At 36.8% G+C, this 19,241-nt stretch overlaps 1 protein-coding gene across 1 annotated transcript in view; it reads right to left on the bottom strand.

Annotated features, from left to right (window-relative positions):
- DIPK1A (divergent protein kinase domain 1A) overlaps positions 1-19,241 on the bottom strand; it is a 107,028-nt gene that overhangs the window by 27,926 nt on the left and 59,861 nt on the right. Inside the window, exon 2 of the mRNA XM_049618460.1 lies at positions 5,494-5,628. Coding sequence (XP_049474417.1) covers positions 5,494-5,628 — 135 coding nt within the window. The remainder of the gene's footprint in view (positions 1-5,493; positions 5,629-19,241) is intronic.

Here is a 19,241-nt window from a genome sequence, read left to right as displayed (position 1 = left end):
TTTGCCTGAATGGTTTTCCTGTTCTTTTTCTTTCAATCCATCTGCATCTTTATATTTTAGATGTTTCTCTTGTAAATATCATTGTTTATTTGTTTTTGAGAGAGAGTGTGTGTGAGTGGGGGAGAGGGGCAGAGAGAGAGAGAGAGAGAGAGAGAGAGAGAGAGAGAGAGAGAATATTAAGCAGTGTGGAGCCCCAATGTGGGACTCAATCCCATTACCTGGTATCATGACCCGAGCCAAAATCAAGAGTCAGACACTCAACCGACTGAGCCACTCAAGCGCCCCTGTTTTTTTAATTTTAGTATAGTATGATAATCTTTGTCTTTTAACTGAAGCATTTGGTCCACTTACATTTAATGTAATTACCAATATATTTGGGTTTAAATATACTACAGCCAGTGCCATGGTAAACCACCCATATCTTGTCCAGAACAAGAGTACTCATTCCCTTATTAGGCATGTAAGTAGTCAACAGCTCTCAGCTGAATCTTTCTTTGGGACTTATCCTCAGCCTTAGAATACAGCCTTATCCAAGGTCATGTCCCCTTAAGGGAGGACAGAAGAAGGTAGAAAACTGTATTCAATGACTGATCAGTGACAAGGTATAGATGCCTGGACCCTGTAGAATCGACTGAGGTCTTTGTTACCACTGTATTGCAGTTTAACTTCTCTGGTCTATCCTGTTTCCTCCCTCCCCTACAGATGTTAATCTCAAAAGCCCACCCCAATAAACATCCTTCAGGTAAATCTCAGTCTCTGAATCTGTTTCCCAGGGAATTCAATTTGTGACATCTATCATCTTGTAATGTATTCTGTACTTCTACTGTCTGTACTCTGTACTTCTACTGTCTATATGTTCTTTACTTTCTTGCTTTCTTTAGAACTGAGTATTCTTTTATTATTCCATTTTTCATTATTAGTTTGGAAACGATACACTCTTTTTCTATTCCAGAGGCTATCCTAGAAATAACAATGTGCATATTTTGATCAACAAAGTCTAAAGTTAAAAAAAAATTTTTTTAGTTTTTTAGAGAGAGAGAACAGGGGAGGAGCAGAGAGAGAGGGAGAGAGAGAGAGAGGCTCATCATCAGCACAGAGCCCAATGTGGGGCTCAAACTCATGAACCATGAGATCATGACCCGAGCTGAAATCAAGAGTCGGACACTTAACCAACTGAGCCATCCAGGTGCGCCTAAAGTTTTTTTTTTTTTTTTTTTAATGTTTATTTATTTTTGAGAGAGAGAGAGAGGGCACGAGTGGGGGAGGGACAGAGACAGGGGGACAGAGGATCCAAAGCAGGCTCTGTGCTGACAGCAGGGAGCCCGATGTGAGGCTCAAACTCACGAACTGTGAGATCATGGCCTGAGCCAAAGTCAGATGCTTAAACGACTGAGCCACCCAGATACTCCAACGAAGTCTAAAGTTAATTGAGTGATATTTCATTAATTAATTGATATTAATAAACTAATTGATATTAACTTGTTGATACTTTTACTCTACTCTGCTATATGATAAGAATCTTAAACATTTTGGGGCGCCTGGGTGGCGCGGTTGGTTAAGCGTCCGACTTCAGCCAGGTCACGATCTCGCGGTCCGTGAGTTCGAGCCCCGCGTCGGGCTCTGGGCTGATGGCTCGGAGCCTGGAGCCTGTTTCCGATTCTGTGTCTCCCTCTCTCTCTGCCCCTCCCCCGTTCATGCTCTGTCTCTCTCTGTCCCAAAAATAAATAAAAAACGTTGAAAAAAAAATTAAAAAAAAAAAAAAGAATCTTAAACATTTTAATTCCTTTTACCATTGTCCCAATTTATATATAATTGTTATTCTACGTACCTCATATAAGTGGAATTATACAATATTTGCCCATTTGTGTCTGTCTTATATCATTTAGCATTATGTTTTTGAGGTTTATCCATGTTGTATTCTTTTTAAAGGTTAGATAATATTCCATGTATTTTGTTTATACATTCATCTATTAATGGACATCAGAGTTGTTTCCATCTTTTGTCTATTGTGAATAATGCTGCTATGAACACTGGTGTGCAAGTATTGTTTAAGTCCCTGCTTTCAATTTTTCTGGGTATATACCCACAAGCAGAATTTCTTGATCATATGTAAATTCTATATTTAACTTTTTGAGGAACTGCCACATTGTCTTCCTGATTCTTTTTAATACATTTCATTTCTCTATTGGAATTATCCATCGTTTCACTTATTTTCTTTACCTTTCTTGCTATTTACTTGAACAGGAACACAGTTATTTTAAAATCCTTTTTTGATGATTCCAATATCTGGATCATCTGTGGATCTGATTCTATTGTCCATGTTTATCTCTTGGTTTTTGATCATGTCACATTGTCTTTTGCCATGTCCTGTAATTCTTTACATAATGCTTTCAGAGAGGGTTTCCCTTCCCTTGGATAGATAGAATGGAAGGTGATCATCTTAACCCAATCAGGGACTATGCTGAATGGAGGCTAGGCTGCGGTTCTAGTAAAGCTCAAGCTATTTTTGGCTGATCTCCATTCCAAGAAATTATCATAGCCCTCTAGGGTTTTTAACAGAGAGCCTGGGAATTCATTGGGGTTTCCCCCCATGGGTAGGTTCATAACTCTAGACAGTACCTTGTGTGACTGCCAAAATGTCTGCTCTGCTTTTCAAAGGCTTTCCAATGAGATGTTTAGCCTCCCATTCTGTAAAACCCTAGGATTTGGCAAATATCCCAACAGGATAACTGGCTGTATGCTTGAGGCTCTCTTAGTTTTCTACAAAAGCTTGCTGGTTTCTTGTCCCCAGCAGCAACTCTCTTCCAGTATACAGTCCTACTTCTCAGACCACTGCTCATGCCCAGTATCAGCAATACCCCCTGAGGGAAAAAGAGGCTACAAAAGTCAGCTCACATATCTGAGGTTCTTTTAGTTCATCTTTACTACCGGGGTTCAGCTGTTTGGGGTATCAGCCCACAGCATGGTAAACCAAGGTCCCATCCTTGTAGGACCTGAAATAGATTTGTATCTTCCTAGCTCCTCCAAACTGTATTTTAGGTTATATACCCTAGGCAAACACAGTCAACTCTAGGTTCACCATCCTTTCCCAGATCTTGACCAAGTAACTCCTCACTATCTTGCTAGCTCTTTGAAGCTTTTATAGTTAAAAAATATTTTTTCTGCTTGCTTTTTGGTTCTAATCATACAATTCTTATTAAATATTACTACTATCTTAGTATTACTGATCTTAATACTACCAGTTTTGGTAAGATTTAAGAACATAATTCCCAAATTGTGCAGAGAAACTACAATTTTTTTAAGCCAGCCTTAGGGAAAAGATATGCTTTAGGCTCAGAAAATGTTTTCATTATTTTCAAATTGTAATAAGATAACCATTAAATTATGCTAGAATTATTACTATATTAGAATTATTAAATTATTCTAGAATTCTTCTGTTTATTATAAAGTAAAATTAAAGGAAAAATCATTAAAAACTTCAATAATAAAATATTAATAATCATAAATAATTAAAAATACAACTATAATTCACTAATAACAGAATATGCACCAGCATATGCCTTATAACTTGGATATTATTGTATTAATACATAAATAAAGTTTATTTAGTTTGAAAGAGAGACAGAATAAGTACATGCAAGCGGGGAGGGGCAGAGAGAGAGAGGGAGAGAAAGGATCCCAAGCACGTTCCATGCTGTTAGTGCAAAGCCTAACTTGGGGCTGAATCCCATGAACCCACAAGATCATGACCTGAGCTAAGATCAAGAGCTGGATGCTCAACTAACTGAGCCACCTAGCGTCCTTAATTTTGGTTATTTTATGTTATTATAATTGATTATATAACTCCTGCTTCTTTCTTCTTCATTGAAGGTGAGCATGTAGGTTTTTTTGGGTTTTTTCCTTAGCTTTATTAAGCTATAATTTTGTCAGTCTTTTCTAACATAAGGTAGCACCAAGAGTCTGGCTCTACCATCATAAGCAAGTGCTTCTCTCTCTTATTCATATATATATTATATATATATACATGTATAATTAAAGTATAGTTGACACACAATGTTACATTAGTTTCAGGTGTACATATTTCTTTATTTGTAAAATGGGCTTGGGAGGCTTTCATAGTATTATTTTAACTATTACTGACCAGTATGCAATACATTGCCTGGCCCCAGAGGTTCCTCTGATCTTAAAATTCCTCAAGGATCTGGAATGGCCATTTGGAATGGACATATACAATGGACACCTTTGAACTTGACTTGGGAGTTGTCTTTACTAATTAATTTCCCTGCTTATTATATTAGTGATTCCTCCCTTGCTGATTTCAGAGGCTGTAATACTCCTGAGGAGGTTTCTTTGTTATTTTTGTTGTTGTTGTTGTTGTTTTTATCTTGATTGAGAAAGGCTAGAGTTAAACTGATTTCATTTCTTTAGAACTTTGGAAAGCTTCAGGTTTCCCTGTCTTATGTTCCTATAACGCTTGCTATTGTAATAATTATCCTACCTTACTGTATTCAGCATCTTCCCTGCTAGACTGTAAGTTCCCAAGGTCATGATAGCTTGTTCCCTGCTATATGCACATACTTAGTACCACTGGCCTGGGTAAAGAGCAACCACTCAATAACTACAGAATCATTAATAAGTTATAATCACTGGGATTCCAACAATCATATTAACAAAAATACAATTATCAGATGCAATGTTTTAATATTATTTATATCAGAAAATATTAGCAGAAAACAAGGAGTTAAATTTACTTATCCACAAGGGGTTCCTGGATGGCTCAGTCGGTTAAGCGTCTGACTTCAGCTTAGGTCATGATCTCATGATTCATGAGTTCGATCCCCACGTTGGGCTCTGTGCAGACAGCTCAGAGCCTGGAGCCTGCTTCATGGATTCTGTGTTTCCCTCTCTCTTTGCCCTCCCCAGCTCTCTCTCTCTCTCTCAACAATAAATAAACATTAAAAATTTTTTAAAAATTAAAAAAATTACTTATCCTCAAACATATAACCAATAATTACTACTAAAAATCTTAGACTGATAGAGCAATTTTCCTAAGACACACCTAGTCATTAGGATAGAAACTGAATACTAAATACACTATATGCTTTTCAGGTACATTTTTGGTACTTGAGAGTGACTCCATTTATTTAAAAGATATGTTCCAGAAAGGTAAATAATACTTTTATACTCTATAAACACTTAAAAACTTACTTGATTAAACTAAACTTACAGTATATTTTAAAAAGAAACCCCTCTGCAGTGAGGATGCTCTCACAGTAATCTGTATTATATATTTAGCTTTCTGAATTTTAGATTTTTCAAGATGCAGAACACTCCTACTAACTTGGTCACATCAAAAAGCTAAGAGGTTCAACACAACTCTAAAGTCAAATTAACTTTTACTTTTTGAAAATAATTATTAGTATGTATAAATATATTATTAATATAACCTATTAATATGGTTTTTCTAAATAGTAGGAAATAAAAAATACTTACTATTATTTTCTTACAGTCCTTTCCTCTGCATAGTTCTGTATAGGTAGAGTATTGCACATATATAATCCAGCTTCCAACAAAAACCACCAACCAGGAAAAGAAAAGATATTTCATCCGCACATATGAAAAGCGAGCCTGTGAGTAAAAGAGCACATAACAATCATTCATTCAGCACCAAGTCAGTATTCACTGTCCTAGAACGTGATTTTTCCCCCTTTCTTGGAAGAACTCAATATATATTCTAGGCTTTCACATGGCAATTCTCCTAGAACAGAGTCTACTTTCACTGAGTCCAAACAGCACTGGTCTTAGAAAAGGAAGCTCCTCGGTTCTGCCAAGAAAAAAGGGAACAAAATACCCTTTAAAATGTATAACCTTTCAAATACCACCGGCATCGAAAGCCATTTAGGAAGCATGAGCACGTGCACCATGCTACCCTGGGCACCCTGGAAGATCAGGTAGAGAGACACAATTCCTATACACACTCTGAGCTCATGGGAGACTATTCAAATAAGAGTCTTAAGGTTCTTTATGGATAATCAGTATAAAAATAATTTTGTTTTAAAGAAATAAGGACAGAGAATTTGGCTATTTGTCTAATGTCTCATAGTGAAGTGCAACCAGAATAAGAAATTAAACTTCCTTTTCATTCACTCCTATTTCTCTGTCATATTCAGAGACAAGTTGTTACAACTATTAAAGGAGATATGACTGGAGAAGAAGGGTTAAAATATATAAAGAATAAATTACTCTTTGCATGTCAGCTTGTAAAGCTGCACAATGGGACCCTCTTTGCATTGTTTTGTTTCCAGTTCTCTGGTAACTAATTGCAACATGGGCCAGTTACTGCCTTTTCTCCATCAACCACGTATCAGACAGTTTAATCTTCAAAAGTGTCAGCTGGTCAAGATAATTTGACATTGGCTTTTCGAGTTTGGCTCTCCAATGGTTTGGTTTTATAAACGGTAAACCTGGGGAGTATGGAGATAACTGAACAGAATAAATTAAAGATATGTAAACAAACAATGAAAAGCTAATTTTGCTTTTGCAATCACCAGACAGTTTCTCACCCTGGGTAACAGTAGGATACTGTGAGCGCTGTGAGCAGTGCAAAGAAAGCAGAGAGAGATGAAAGAGACCTAAGTGCACCTGCAGAAGACAATGAGTGAAAAGGAAAAAGAGACTCAGGAAATACTGAATTCTGTTGGCCCTATTTGTGGTTTAGATATCTATCTTTTTGTGAGATTAACAGCTGGTGAATTCCAGTACCAAAAAACTTGAGTACAACAAATTCACAGTGAAGTGACAGGTCTTCGAGCTTTATTATTAAAATATAAAAAATGCATTTAATGCAAGCTATTTTTGTATAGCTCTAAATGAATCCAGTAAAAAGAAAATTCAGACAGAATTCTAAATTAAATCACATAAATGACAATTGTGTATACACTGAGGGGTTGCCTGAAAGGCATTTAAGATTCCTTAGCCCTCTTTTTTTTTTTATTAAAAAAAATTTTTTTTAACGTTTATTTATTTTTGAGACAGAGAGAGACAGAGCATGAACGGGGGAGGGTCAGAGAGAGGGAGACACAGAATCTGAAACAGGCTCCAGGCTCTGAGCTGTCAGCACAGAGCCCGACGCGGGGCTTGAACTCACGGACCGCGAGATCACGACCTGAGCCGAAGTCGGCCGCTTAACCAACTGAGCCAACCAGGCGCCCCTCCTTAGCCCTCTTAAAGAAATTTAGTCATCAGACAGAAATGGATATGCACTAGTGTTATGAAGCTTAAATATGATTAAATGACATAATGTCCATAGAACATAAGCACATTGCTAGGCATATAGAAAACACTCGACAAACGTTAGCTAAATCAACTTGCATGGTACTGAGCAAAAAGTCAAGAATGCTCTATGATTTGGCCACCACCTTCTTTTTGGACTTGCAAAAAGAAAACTAAATCTGAATCTGATTAAGTCTTTAGCTCCAACTAGCAGCTTACAGGAAATACAGGGGGCAGAGGAATATAAGGGAGACTTCAGTAAGTGACACTATTAGGATGATCAGCAAACTCCAGGCTATGGAAAACATTGCAGTACAAACAACCCAGTGCTTCAAAAAATAAATTGCAAGGGAGAAAATAAGGAGAAGATGGGGAAACTTGAAGATTAAAAAATATTTGAGAAATATATCAAATAATCACAAAGTGAGTCCTGATTCAAAAGACGTTTATGAGACACTTGAAAATGTGAAAACTGACAGGATGCTATTAAGAAACTGTTTTAATTTTTCAGGCATGATAATGTTATTTTAAAAGAAAAGAGCCCTCATCTTTTAGAGACAGATATCAAAATATTTACGAATAAAGTGATATATTTGGAATTTGCTTCAAAACAATAGAGAAGGAAAAAGTAGGTGGGGTATATTTGAAACAAGACTGGCCATGAGTTGATAATTTTCAAGCTGGGTGATGGATGCATGCCTTCTGTGTATGTCTTTTTCTACTGATGTAAAAATGTTTTTTATATTATACAATAAGGCATACTTCTACATCAAGATGCATCCTTTTCATACATTCATTCAGCCACTACTTCCTGGTTATCTATTATGTCTATTACTGTTACTGTCTTAGGCATTTTAAGAACATCTCCAGTTATAAGAACAAATTATAGATCTACCATACAGGGGTGCCTAGGTGGCTCAGTTGGTTGCCCATCCGACTTCAGTTCAGGTCATGATCTCATAGTTCATGGGTTTGAGCCCTGCATCGGGCTCTGTGCTGACAGCTCAGAACCTGGAGCCTGCTTCAGATTCTGTGTGTGTGTGTCTCTCTCTCTGCCCCCCTCCCTGCTTGTACTCTGTCTCTTTCTTTCAAAAATAAACATTAAAAAAATCTTTTTAAAATATATCTACCATCCAAGTACCCCTATATATAGTTCAGAGGGTCACTTGAAGGGCCACAGCATGGCATGATTTTACTTTTGGAAGTCCAATCTAATATTAACATTTCACAGGATTTTTTTTTTTTTTTTTTAGGCAGGATTTATTTATTTATTTAATTTTTTTTAGAGAGTGTGTACAAGAGTAGGGGAGGACAGAAGGAGGGAGGGGGAGAGGGGAGGGGAGGGGAGGGGAGGGGAGGGGAGGGGGGAGAGAGAGAGAGAGAGAGAGAGAGAATGAATGAATGAATGAATGAATCCCAAGCAGGCTTCACGCTCAGAGCTGAGCTCAACGCAGGGCTCTATCCCATGATCCTGGGATCATGACCTGAGCTGAAATCAAGAGTCAGACACTCAACCGACTGAGCCACCCAGGTGCCCTGCCCTGAAGCAGGGTTTTAAAATAAGATTAAGATATACTATTCCCTTCTTTCTCTTCCTGCCTTGCCCTACAGCAGGTATAAGTCACAGAGCAAATGAAAAGAACACAGAACTAGTGAGTAGGGTCTTCTCCCAGCATTCAGGCTTTGGTCCTGTCTTACCTTCTTCTTGACACCATCTTAAGGAGTCTAGTGATGTTAACTGCCCTTATTAATAATTTCTATTCAGGTTTTGTACAAATATTCAGTAAAGCTGAGGTAAGATGCTTTCAAATGCACATTAAACTTAATATATGTAGGCAACTAAGGCTTGTGTATATTTTCCCTCCTGCATATTCAATTTAATAAAATGTGAAATCATTTTGCTTTTCTATATCTCTCAAATAGCTACATTAAAAATTTTTTTCTCTGGCATATGTTTAAACTGAAAAACACCCTGTGAACTGCCTTGCCTGCTGAGTGCTTGTCATGATACCAAATGCCAAAGATTTTGGAGAGGAAGTTAGATTAATGATGTTCCCAGCAGGGCACTGGGCATCACCTGTTGTAGACATAATGACAAAAGGAGTGAGAGATTTGTATTCTAGAACACCATGGAAAATCACTGTGATGTGGGGTAACACAAAATAGTTACAAGGACCTTCATGTGTCCTTTAATATCTGCAGATCCTGCTGCTTCACATCGTAAAATAATGATTGAAGAGAAACAGCCATAAATGACTTCTCTAGCTATTAAATAATTTTATTTCCCTGTTTGGTAATCACTAAAATGTTTCCAGTAGTCTGTTCTGTACCAATTACCCAGACAATACAGTCTTTGATTAAGAAATGTACTTATTGTTTCTGATCTTTTTATTTATGGTATCCAAAATACTGCCTAGTAGCTTTTCTGTTCTGATTTTGTGCCTAGCTACTAATGGTACACTGCTTTATTCTAAATTATGCTCCTGGAAAGCATGATAAGAATTTTAGTAAATACACTATGGCAGTGGTTCTCAAATGGAGTCACTTTTGCCCCCTAGGGGACACCTGGCAATGTTTGGTGGCATTGTTTGTTTCATGACTGGGGAGTATTATTACTAGAACCATATGGGTAAAGGCCAGAGATGATGCTAAACATCCTACAGTGCACAGAAGAGCCTCCCACAACAAAGAATTAACTGACCCCAAATGTCAATAGTGCTAAGGTTGAGAAACCTCGCATTATGATTATATTACAAAATGAAAACAAAAATGGAAAGAATCAAATTTGTATTACACTGCCATTTTATATTCTTTAATATAAAGAATATAGCTTATAGTCTTTAAGACATCAACTACTACTACCAGTAGTTAGAAAAATATAACATCTGTGTGCAAATAACAGAAGGAGTTCTTTATGACTAGAATAAATGATTAGTAGTATAGGAGACAAAAATCACTGGAGATGGCAAATCTATAAATAATGAAACAAACTTTCCCTACCAATTCCCCTCTAAAGAATAGTGATGCTTTTTCTTCTTTTCTATATTGTTTTATCTCATTGTGATATCTTTTTATTTCAAAAGAAATCTGAAAACCTTTGAGTTTTTTTTATAATTTCAAAGCCGTCTTTTAAATTTTTTTTATAAGTTTATTTATTTTGAGAGAGAAAGCATGAGCAGTGGAGGAGTGGAGAGAGAGAGAGGTAGGGACAGAATCCCAAGCAGGCTCTTGTGCTGTCAGCGCAGAGCCTGACATGGGGCTCCATCCATTACTGTGAAATCATGACCTGAGTGGAAATCAAGAGTTGGATGCTTAACCCACTGAGCCACGCAGGTGGCCCTTCGATCTTGTTTAAGTAATTTTACATCAAGTTTTAAAAACAGGCATGAAGGGGGAAACACATCAAAATTTAGGACTACTTCCAATACTTATTTTTTTCCTACTTAACATCTTTTATAAACATATAAAGCTTTACCCCTGAACACTCCCTGCACAGATGTTCTTAATTTTGAGAAGCAGGGAAAAATATCATATATTTATTTTTACCCACAAAAATTTAGTTAACAAATTTAGTGGACCTGAACACTCAGAAAACATAACAAATAGATAAGGTTATGATTTGCACAAACTCAAATAACAATCATTTATCATTCACCATTTCAAAGAAAAAGCTGAGAGACGTGTGTTTGTCTTTTTATTCAAGTTTTTCAATTACCAGCTACCCTAAAATAATCTTCACAACTATCTTCTTCCTTCTTGTTATATTGGTAACTTTGTAGCTGACTATAGCTAACTAACTTTTTAGAACTAATGTGCCTGAAAAACTAGAGGTAAAAATTATGGATAAATATCCCAGACATACTTTTATCCTTTCTTTAAATATATTCTATTCACAGTAATAACACTTTTGAAAAATATGCTAGCTACAAAAAAACAGAAATATGAAGAAACAATTTAATAGGGTAAATATTTACTATATACCACAACATATGCAATTAACTTTATTTGGAATGGCTCCTACACCTTTATTATATCTCACTACTAGCTGCAGGACTATTGGAAAACCACTAAGAAGGTCTAAATGTACCAAATGCAAACTATCCTAGTGCTCTCACAAACGTCAAAAACAGCTATGATTCTCAAACATTTAAAAAATGTTTTATGTCATTCCAAACAAGGAAAACCTTTAGTTTTTAGAAGTTAAAAATAGTGAAAAGAAAGGTTCTAAAAATGTCCATGCTTCCCAGCTTGTCTTGAGCGTGAAAATGCTTTTTTATGACAAAACTTTAGACAATTCCTTGTCAAACAGCAGTATTAGTCTAGTGGTCAGAATTTTTTAGCATTCATCTTTCTAAGAGGTGAATTTTCATATCTATAGGAAGAATCCTAGCTGTTCTCTGATCTCAATTCTAAAAGTTTTATTTACATGAGCATCTTCTCTGTTTTGATTTTCTTGTAAAAATAAAATTCCAAAAATGAACAGATAATTTTCACATTTTCTCTGAATGCTGGTTCATATTTTTTACGCTTAGTGACTGACAGCATCAAAAATGCAGAACTCCTGGTGAATTAATCACATGGAGCGATCCTTAAGTCTGTGGCTAGTTTCGATGGTATGTTACTATTTCAAAGAAGTGTCAAAGTATGGGAAAATGCTCGTGATACAGTAAGTGAAAAAAAAAATCAGTTTTCAAAACAACATGTATGCTCCCAATTCTGCCTTTAAAAAAAAAGAGAGGCATGCCTGCGTGGCTCAGTCAGTTAAGCATCTGACTTTGGCTCAGGTCATTATCTCACAGTTCATGAGTTCGAGCCCCACATCAGGCTCTGTGCTGACGGCTCAAAGCCTGGAGCCTGCTTCGGATTCTGTGTCTCCCTCTCTCTCTCTGCCCCTCCCCCGCTTATGCTTTCGCACGCGCATGCATGCTCTCTCTCTCAAAAATAAACATTAAAAATTAAAAGAAAAAAGAGAGAATAGACTGTAGAAACTGCAAGCAAATAAACTAGAATGTCAAGGGTAGTTATCTCAGAATGTCAAGAATGGTGAAATCATGAGTGATTTTTATTTTTTTCTCTATTAGGCAGATTTTCTATAATGAATATATTACTTTTTTAGTCTGCAAAAATATATCTCTAGGATTTAGAAGTCTCCTGACTGCTTTTTATGAACAAGTAGGCAGTCAGCATTTTACAAAGCATATGGGAAGGGAGTGTAGCCTCCATTAGCACTCTACATAAGAGAAATATTAGCATTTGCAACAGCAAAAGAACTCAGTCATGGGGTTCTTCAACATACCAGTGCAGAAAGACAGGGGTTAAGAAAGCTAAGTGTTCCAATTTTCTATTGCTGTATAACTATCCCAAAACTTAATGGCTTACAACAGTAATTTACATCTCTCATGGTTCTGAGGGTTGATTGAATCAGCTGGGCAGTGCCCCTGAAGTTTTTCATGCATTTGTGATTAGGGCTGAAGGCACGTGACAGAGGACTCACAGGGTTAGACCTATCCAACTCCTTAGTTGCAATGGCTGGAACAGCTTCATGTGGCTAGCTGGACTTCTTCAGGGCATGGTGCTCATGTTATTCAGGCTTCTTACAGGATAGCTGACTTATCCCAGAGCAAATGTTCTCAGAGATCAAGAAGGAAGCTAATCATTTCTGCCCCACTCTTACGGTAACACAGGGCCAGAACAAATTGAATGTAGGGGACTACTCCATAAGGGCATGATTACCAGAAGGCATGGTTCACTGCAGGGTCATCATTGGAGACTAGAAACCTCTGCAGGATAGAATCAGCAAAGAAAGGTCTAGGGGTAAGAAGAAAAGCAATGTGGAGGTGCCAGCCAGAAGAGAGACAATTCTTTTGGCCATTCTGATTACGGGTTCTTCTTTCTTCCTTAGTGGGGAAGAATTGGAAATTGGAGTTAAAATCTATTAATAGTATATGTAGTTGTATATATTTACGTTTAAGTTGACTGAATAAATACAGTTCTTATTCTATATCATAAGCTCAAAAACTATCAATAAAACTTTGTCTTATATATACAAAGTCCCCTGTTAAAGAACCACTTGAGATATGGTTATAGGTTAAGTTTTAATATAGGATTCCTATTACCTTATTATTTCAGTTAAGATTCTGACATCTAGAATGGGAAAATCAGGTGTCCATTTTCCTCTTTTAGTAGGCCTAAGGCACCATATTGGTCTTGATCTTACTGAAGCATACAGTAGCCACAAGCAAATCTTACATGGGAATCCTACTTGGCACTTAAATTCACTAACAATTCACTTAAAATAAAGGTTAGCTAGGTTTTACTGAAACTTGAAGATTAAAAAAAGCACGGTCCCTTTAAAGTTCAGATTCTAAAGCACATTCTAGGGCAAATTTTATTTGGGATAGTTCTTCCTAAGGTTGTACAACCCAATTTTCAACCTAGTTTAAATCTTGGAGAATCCAGAGGCTAATTGATTTAATTTAGATGAAACTTGATTGTTGTAAAGGGTTCTTAAAAATAAATTAATCTTAATTAATATTCTGTGATATTGATGAAGAGGCTACTGAGTTCTCTAGCTTCCTTTCCCTGTATTTATTTATGGGACTTCTAGGCAAAGTGGCAATTAAATATTGAAACCTAATCTCCCTTTGATACATGAAAAAAGAATTTGTGTATGTTCAAACACTGGGGTGGCCAGAGAAGGGATGTTGTTGTTCACCTCTGTACAACAATATTCTGCCTTTTATCACTGAAAGGGCTGTGGCTGCTCAGGGAATGTGGTCTGAAAGGAGCTACTGTTCCTATGACCTGAGAGACTATGTCAGGATTCTCTTCCCATTGGTTGGTACCCTGCCACTGTTTTCTAGGAGCCCTAGAGCAGAATAACTTTTCTTTAAGTTAAAAATACAAGAGGTTGGCAAGTGTCCACATAGTCCATTCTTTTTTTTTTGTAATTTTTTTTTTTTTATTTTTGAGAGAGAGAACGAGTGGGGGAGGGACAGAGAGAGAGAGAGAGGGTGACGGAGAATCTGAAGCAGCCCCACAGTGTCAGCACAAAGCCTGGCTCAGGGCTCAAACCCACAAACCACAAGACCATGACCTGAGCTGAAGTCGGATGCTCAACTGACTGAGCCACCCAGGCACCCAACACAATCCATTCTAATCAGACATCTCTGAGGGTAAACTCCTAATTCGCTAGGCAATTAAAATGTAACTGACATATAAAATAGTAACTACATCAGAAGCATCTGGGTGGCTCACTCGTCTGAATGTCTGACTTCAACTTAGGTCATGATGTCATGGTTCGTGAGTTTGAGCCCCACATGGGGCTTGCTGCTGTCAGCCTGTCAGGGCAGAGCCTGCTTCAGATCCTCTGTCCCTCTGCCACTTGCGCTTTCTCAAAAATAAAATTAAACATTAAAATAAAATAAAATAGTAACTACATTAGAGTAAGAAGAGTCCTTAATGGACCCAGATTATATTTTTTTGTCATCAAAGTACTTTAATACCAGAAAACAGTACATGCCCAGTAGAGGGGAAAAAATGGACAATAAAGAAGTATGTAATTTCAGTTATAAGTGATGGGGCATGTAATGTACAGCCTGGTGAATGTAGTTAATAACACTGTATTGTATATCTGAAAGTTGCTGAGAATAGATCATAAAAGTTCTCATCACAAGATGGGGATTAAAGAATGCTTTGTTGTAACGAGCACTGGGTGATATATGGAATTGTTGAATAACTATATTGTACACCTGAAACTAACATAGCACTGTATGTTAACTATACTGGAATTTAAAATAAAATTTAAAAATTAATTAATTAAAAGTTCTTATCACAAGAAAAAAATTGTAACTGTGTGTGGTGGTAGATGTTAAGTAAACATATGTGGTGATAATTTTGCAATATATACATATATCAAATCATTGTGTTGTACATTTAAAACTAATACCATTTTATAGATCAATTATATCTTGATAAAAACAGTAACACAAAAAGAAAAACTAAGTAAATGATCCAATATGGTATATTGGATATATAGGATATATTAGGATATATTTCCTAATTTTTTTCCATGTATGTATAAAAAATACACATCTCTTAAGAAAAATAAAATTGGGGTCATATGTTAAATATCATTTGTCTCTTTTTTTCTCACTTAACATACTACAAATATGCCCCTAGGCCATTAAATAGTTTTGATATTTAAAAAATATGATATGTAAATGAATATATAGAATTTTATAGTATGGATGTGCCCTAATTTATTTAACCCTGTATCTATTGTTGGATATTTTTATTATTTTCAATATTGTGCTATTATAATAATAACAACACTATTAATGAGAGCCAATATTCATTAGTGATACTCTACCAAGAACTGTTATAAGCACCTTCTATATACTAATTTCCTTAATCTTTATAAAAACTCTATGATCTGATGTGACAAATTGGTTAGGGATCAGAAAACTATGGCCCATGAGCCAAATCCACTCTGCCACCTGTTTCTGTAAATATAGTTTTATGGAACACAGCCACCCCATTCATTGATTTACTGTCTAAGGCTGCTTTCAGGCTAGAACAGCACAGTTGAGTGGTTGTAACAGAGTCTGTATGACCAGAAAAGCCAGAAATATTTGCTATTTGGCTCTTTAGAGAAATAGTATGTCAACCCTTGAATTGCAAATATTCATTCCCTCCCCCTGCCCCACTTCCCCTGCCTTACTGATGTTGGGCTTGGCCACGTGACTTACTTTGGCCCATGTTTGTTAGTAGATGCAATGCAAAGAAAAGCACATAATTGGACTTGCTTTCTTATATTTCAGACACTACCAGGAGAAGAATAGGTCCCTGGTAGTCCACTGATCCTAGGAGAGTAAGTCATGCTGCAACCCAGCTGAACCAATCTCACAGCTGGAGGGAAGGGCAGCCCAGAAAAGGTGAACACCAGCTGACCTGCAGATGTATGACTCATTAGATGTCACTGAGTTTGGGGGCAATTTGTTATGCAGCACTGTTGTGGTTGCTAACCAATACTGGAGGGGATTATTATTCTCTCCTTACAAGATCTCTACGAGTTGGGGACTATTCTTTTTACAGATGGAGAAACTCAGGAAAATACAGAGGTTAAAGCAAGGCTATACTAGTAGTAAGTAGGACAACCAGAATTTGATTTGAGGCAACCTGGCTTCAGAGTCTGTACTCGCTTTACTCTATTGCCTATTGTATTAAATACACAAATACTTGCCAGAGTATTTGATTATTTCTTCAGGGGAGATTTCAGTTAGTAGAATTTCTAGGTCAAAGGGGATGTAGTTTTAAAAGGTTCATGGGGGGCGCCTGGGTGGGCAGTCGGTTAAGCGTCCGACTTCAGCCAGGTCACGATCTCGCGGTCCGTGAGTTCGAGCCCCGCGTCAGGCTCTGGGCTGATGGCTCGGAGCCTGGAGCCTGTAGCCTGTTTCCGATTCTGTGTCTCCCTCTCTCTCTGCCCCTCCCCTGTTCATGCTCTGTCTCTCTCTGTCCCAAAAATAAATAAAAAACGTTGAAAAAAAAAGAAAAATTTAAAAGGTTCATGGTACATATTGCTACAATGCTTTCCAAAAGGCTTACAACAATTAACATTCACTGGTTTTTTCAAATGCACTTATTTTACCTTCCCCCACATATAATTTTACAGGCAAATCACAGTTTTAGTTTCATTTCTTTGACAACTTCCTTGATAACTTTTTTACATGCTCTCTGAATCTTTAGCATTAGTTGTAGCAAAAGCTAGTCTAATTTTAAAGTACCCCAAGTTAGGGATGACCTCAGTCAAATTCAGATATCTTAAGAGCTACTGTGGTAGCTACTGTGGTTGAATGCTTTAGGCCTGACCTAAGTAAATTATTCTAAAGAATAATTAGAAGCACAGAGGAATCTAAGATGGGCCTTCAGGTTATGAGTCCAACGAATGAGGAATATGACCTTCCACTGTCTGTATCAGAGGACAAAGGGTTACAGAAGCATTCCTTCTTGGTGTGAATATAACCAACATCTAACAATCCTCTTTCCAGTTTGATAGTAAAATGTTGACAGTTGAAGCGTTTTTAAATTAAGTATTATTTTAGAGTAAGCTAAAAGCCTGTTTGGAATGGTAAGATTCTATTTATAAAATATTACAAATCATGCAAACCAGATGGCCATCTCTAATTTTGGAATTTCTCAGACAGGTGTTAATCTAAAATTGTCTTCCCATTTCTCTCTTCAATTCCAGAGAAAGCTAAAAAAGAAACGAAGTGAAACCTATAGAAAATGCTTCAAAGGCAAATGACAGTGATTTTGATCATAGCAATTTTTGTGTACAAGAAAAGGAGCTGACTTAAAAAGAAAATGCACTGAAACAGTTTCTATATGAGAATGTTTTTGCTGGCATTGTGTTAAGTGAGACACCTACCAAACTGGCAGTTAACACAAGTACTTAGAGAAATAATAGGCTTTACTTTGCCGGAGGGAGAAATGTTGAAAAGTAATTACCAAAAAATCCTCATGAATATATAGTGATTACCTGTGGTACTTAAGATAATAATAGATATCTTATCAATTTGTAACAGTTTGTAGTGATTGTTGCTACCAATCTCTTAAATATGCAACATATATTCTGAACACAAAAATGCCAGTGGATTTTAAAAATTATACCAAAGACCAAACTAACCTGACACTATTTTAGATACTCAGTTTCTCTTCTACATCCCACTAACTCCTAAAGTTCCTGGTTATTAATATATGGACCATAATAAGGCCTTATCTACTTAGAAATATTAAACAGAGATTATGTCTCAGATGGGTGAGTGTTAGCATCAGCACAAAAGCACAGGTTATTCAGAGCTAGAAGAGGCCTTGCAGATCACATAGCTGGAATCTATAATTTTATAACTGAGGCCCCAAATGGTTTGGGATTTGTCAAATACCACTCAGTAACTTATGTGACCTTGGGCAAGTTACTAAACTTCCCTGAGCTTAGTGCCTTCATCTATAAAATGCAAATGTTGGGGCGCCTGGGTGGCGCAGTCGGTTAAGCGTCCGACTTCAGCCAGGTCACGATCTCGCGGTCCGTGAGTTCGAGCCCCGCGTCGGGCTCTGGGCTGATGGCTCGGAGCCTGGAGCCTGTTTCCGTTTCTGTGTCTCCCTCTCTCTCTGCCCCTCCCCCGTTCATGCTTTGTCTCTCTCTGTCCCAAAAATAAATAAAAAAACATTGAAAAAAAAAATTTAAAATGCAAATGTTGTGAAAATTAAACTCATGGACAAAAAAATATGCTTAAAAATTCCTCTTCATGGAAGTATACTAATAGAAGTAATATTAATATAATGACACATATATCAGGGATATATGCTCCAAAAAATTCCCAATAGAAATGCAAAATGATAATTGTGGGGATCAGTGAAAAAAGACACCATCTCTAGGACCTGGTAGTGTTCATTTTTCCCAAGTAAGTGTCAGATCTAGCGCTCTTGCTCTTCTCACTATGCCATTGGTCTCCATCCAGAATCTAATGGCCCCAAACCAGCCTAGCTATGAAAGGAAAAGGGCTGAGTTGTCTGTATAGAGGAGCTTAAGTTACTTCTTTTAAAGATGGTGCCTTTGAATTAGAAATGCATCCAGTACATTATAAGCAAGCTCACAATTTGGCTGCCTCCACTGTACCTATGATGCGACTAAACAAAAGAGGTCAGTTTCCCCAGCTCTGCTAGCTTCTTTAAATGTTCGTTATGCAAGTATGACAAAGTAATTTAAATTTTCTAATCTCTATTTTTAGTTAGCTAGGAGTTTAAAGGTATGATTTAAACAAATTAATTGGGAAAATAAAATAAGAGAAATAAAAAGATGTTGCAGAGTCCATAAATGCTAAAAGTTTTTTACATTTTGGGGAGATTTGGAGTTCTCTGGACATCTTATCTCAGTAAAAATGTAGAGTTCTTTGTAAGATAAATAAAAA

The sequence above is a fragment of the Panthera uncia genome (assembly GCF_023721935.1).
Source record: "Panthera uncia isolate 11264 chromosome C1 unlocalized genomic scaffold, Puncia_PCG_1.0 HiC_scaffold_4, whole genome shotgun sequence".
Taxonomy (NCBI): domain Eukaryota; kingdom Metazoa; phylum Chordata; class Mammalia; order Carnivora; family Felidae; genus Panthera; species Panthera uncia.
Note: the sequence above shows the minus strand (reverse complement) of the source record. Positions and strands in the feature narration are given on the sequence as shown.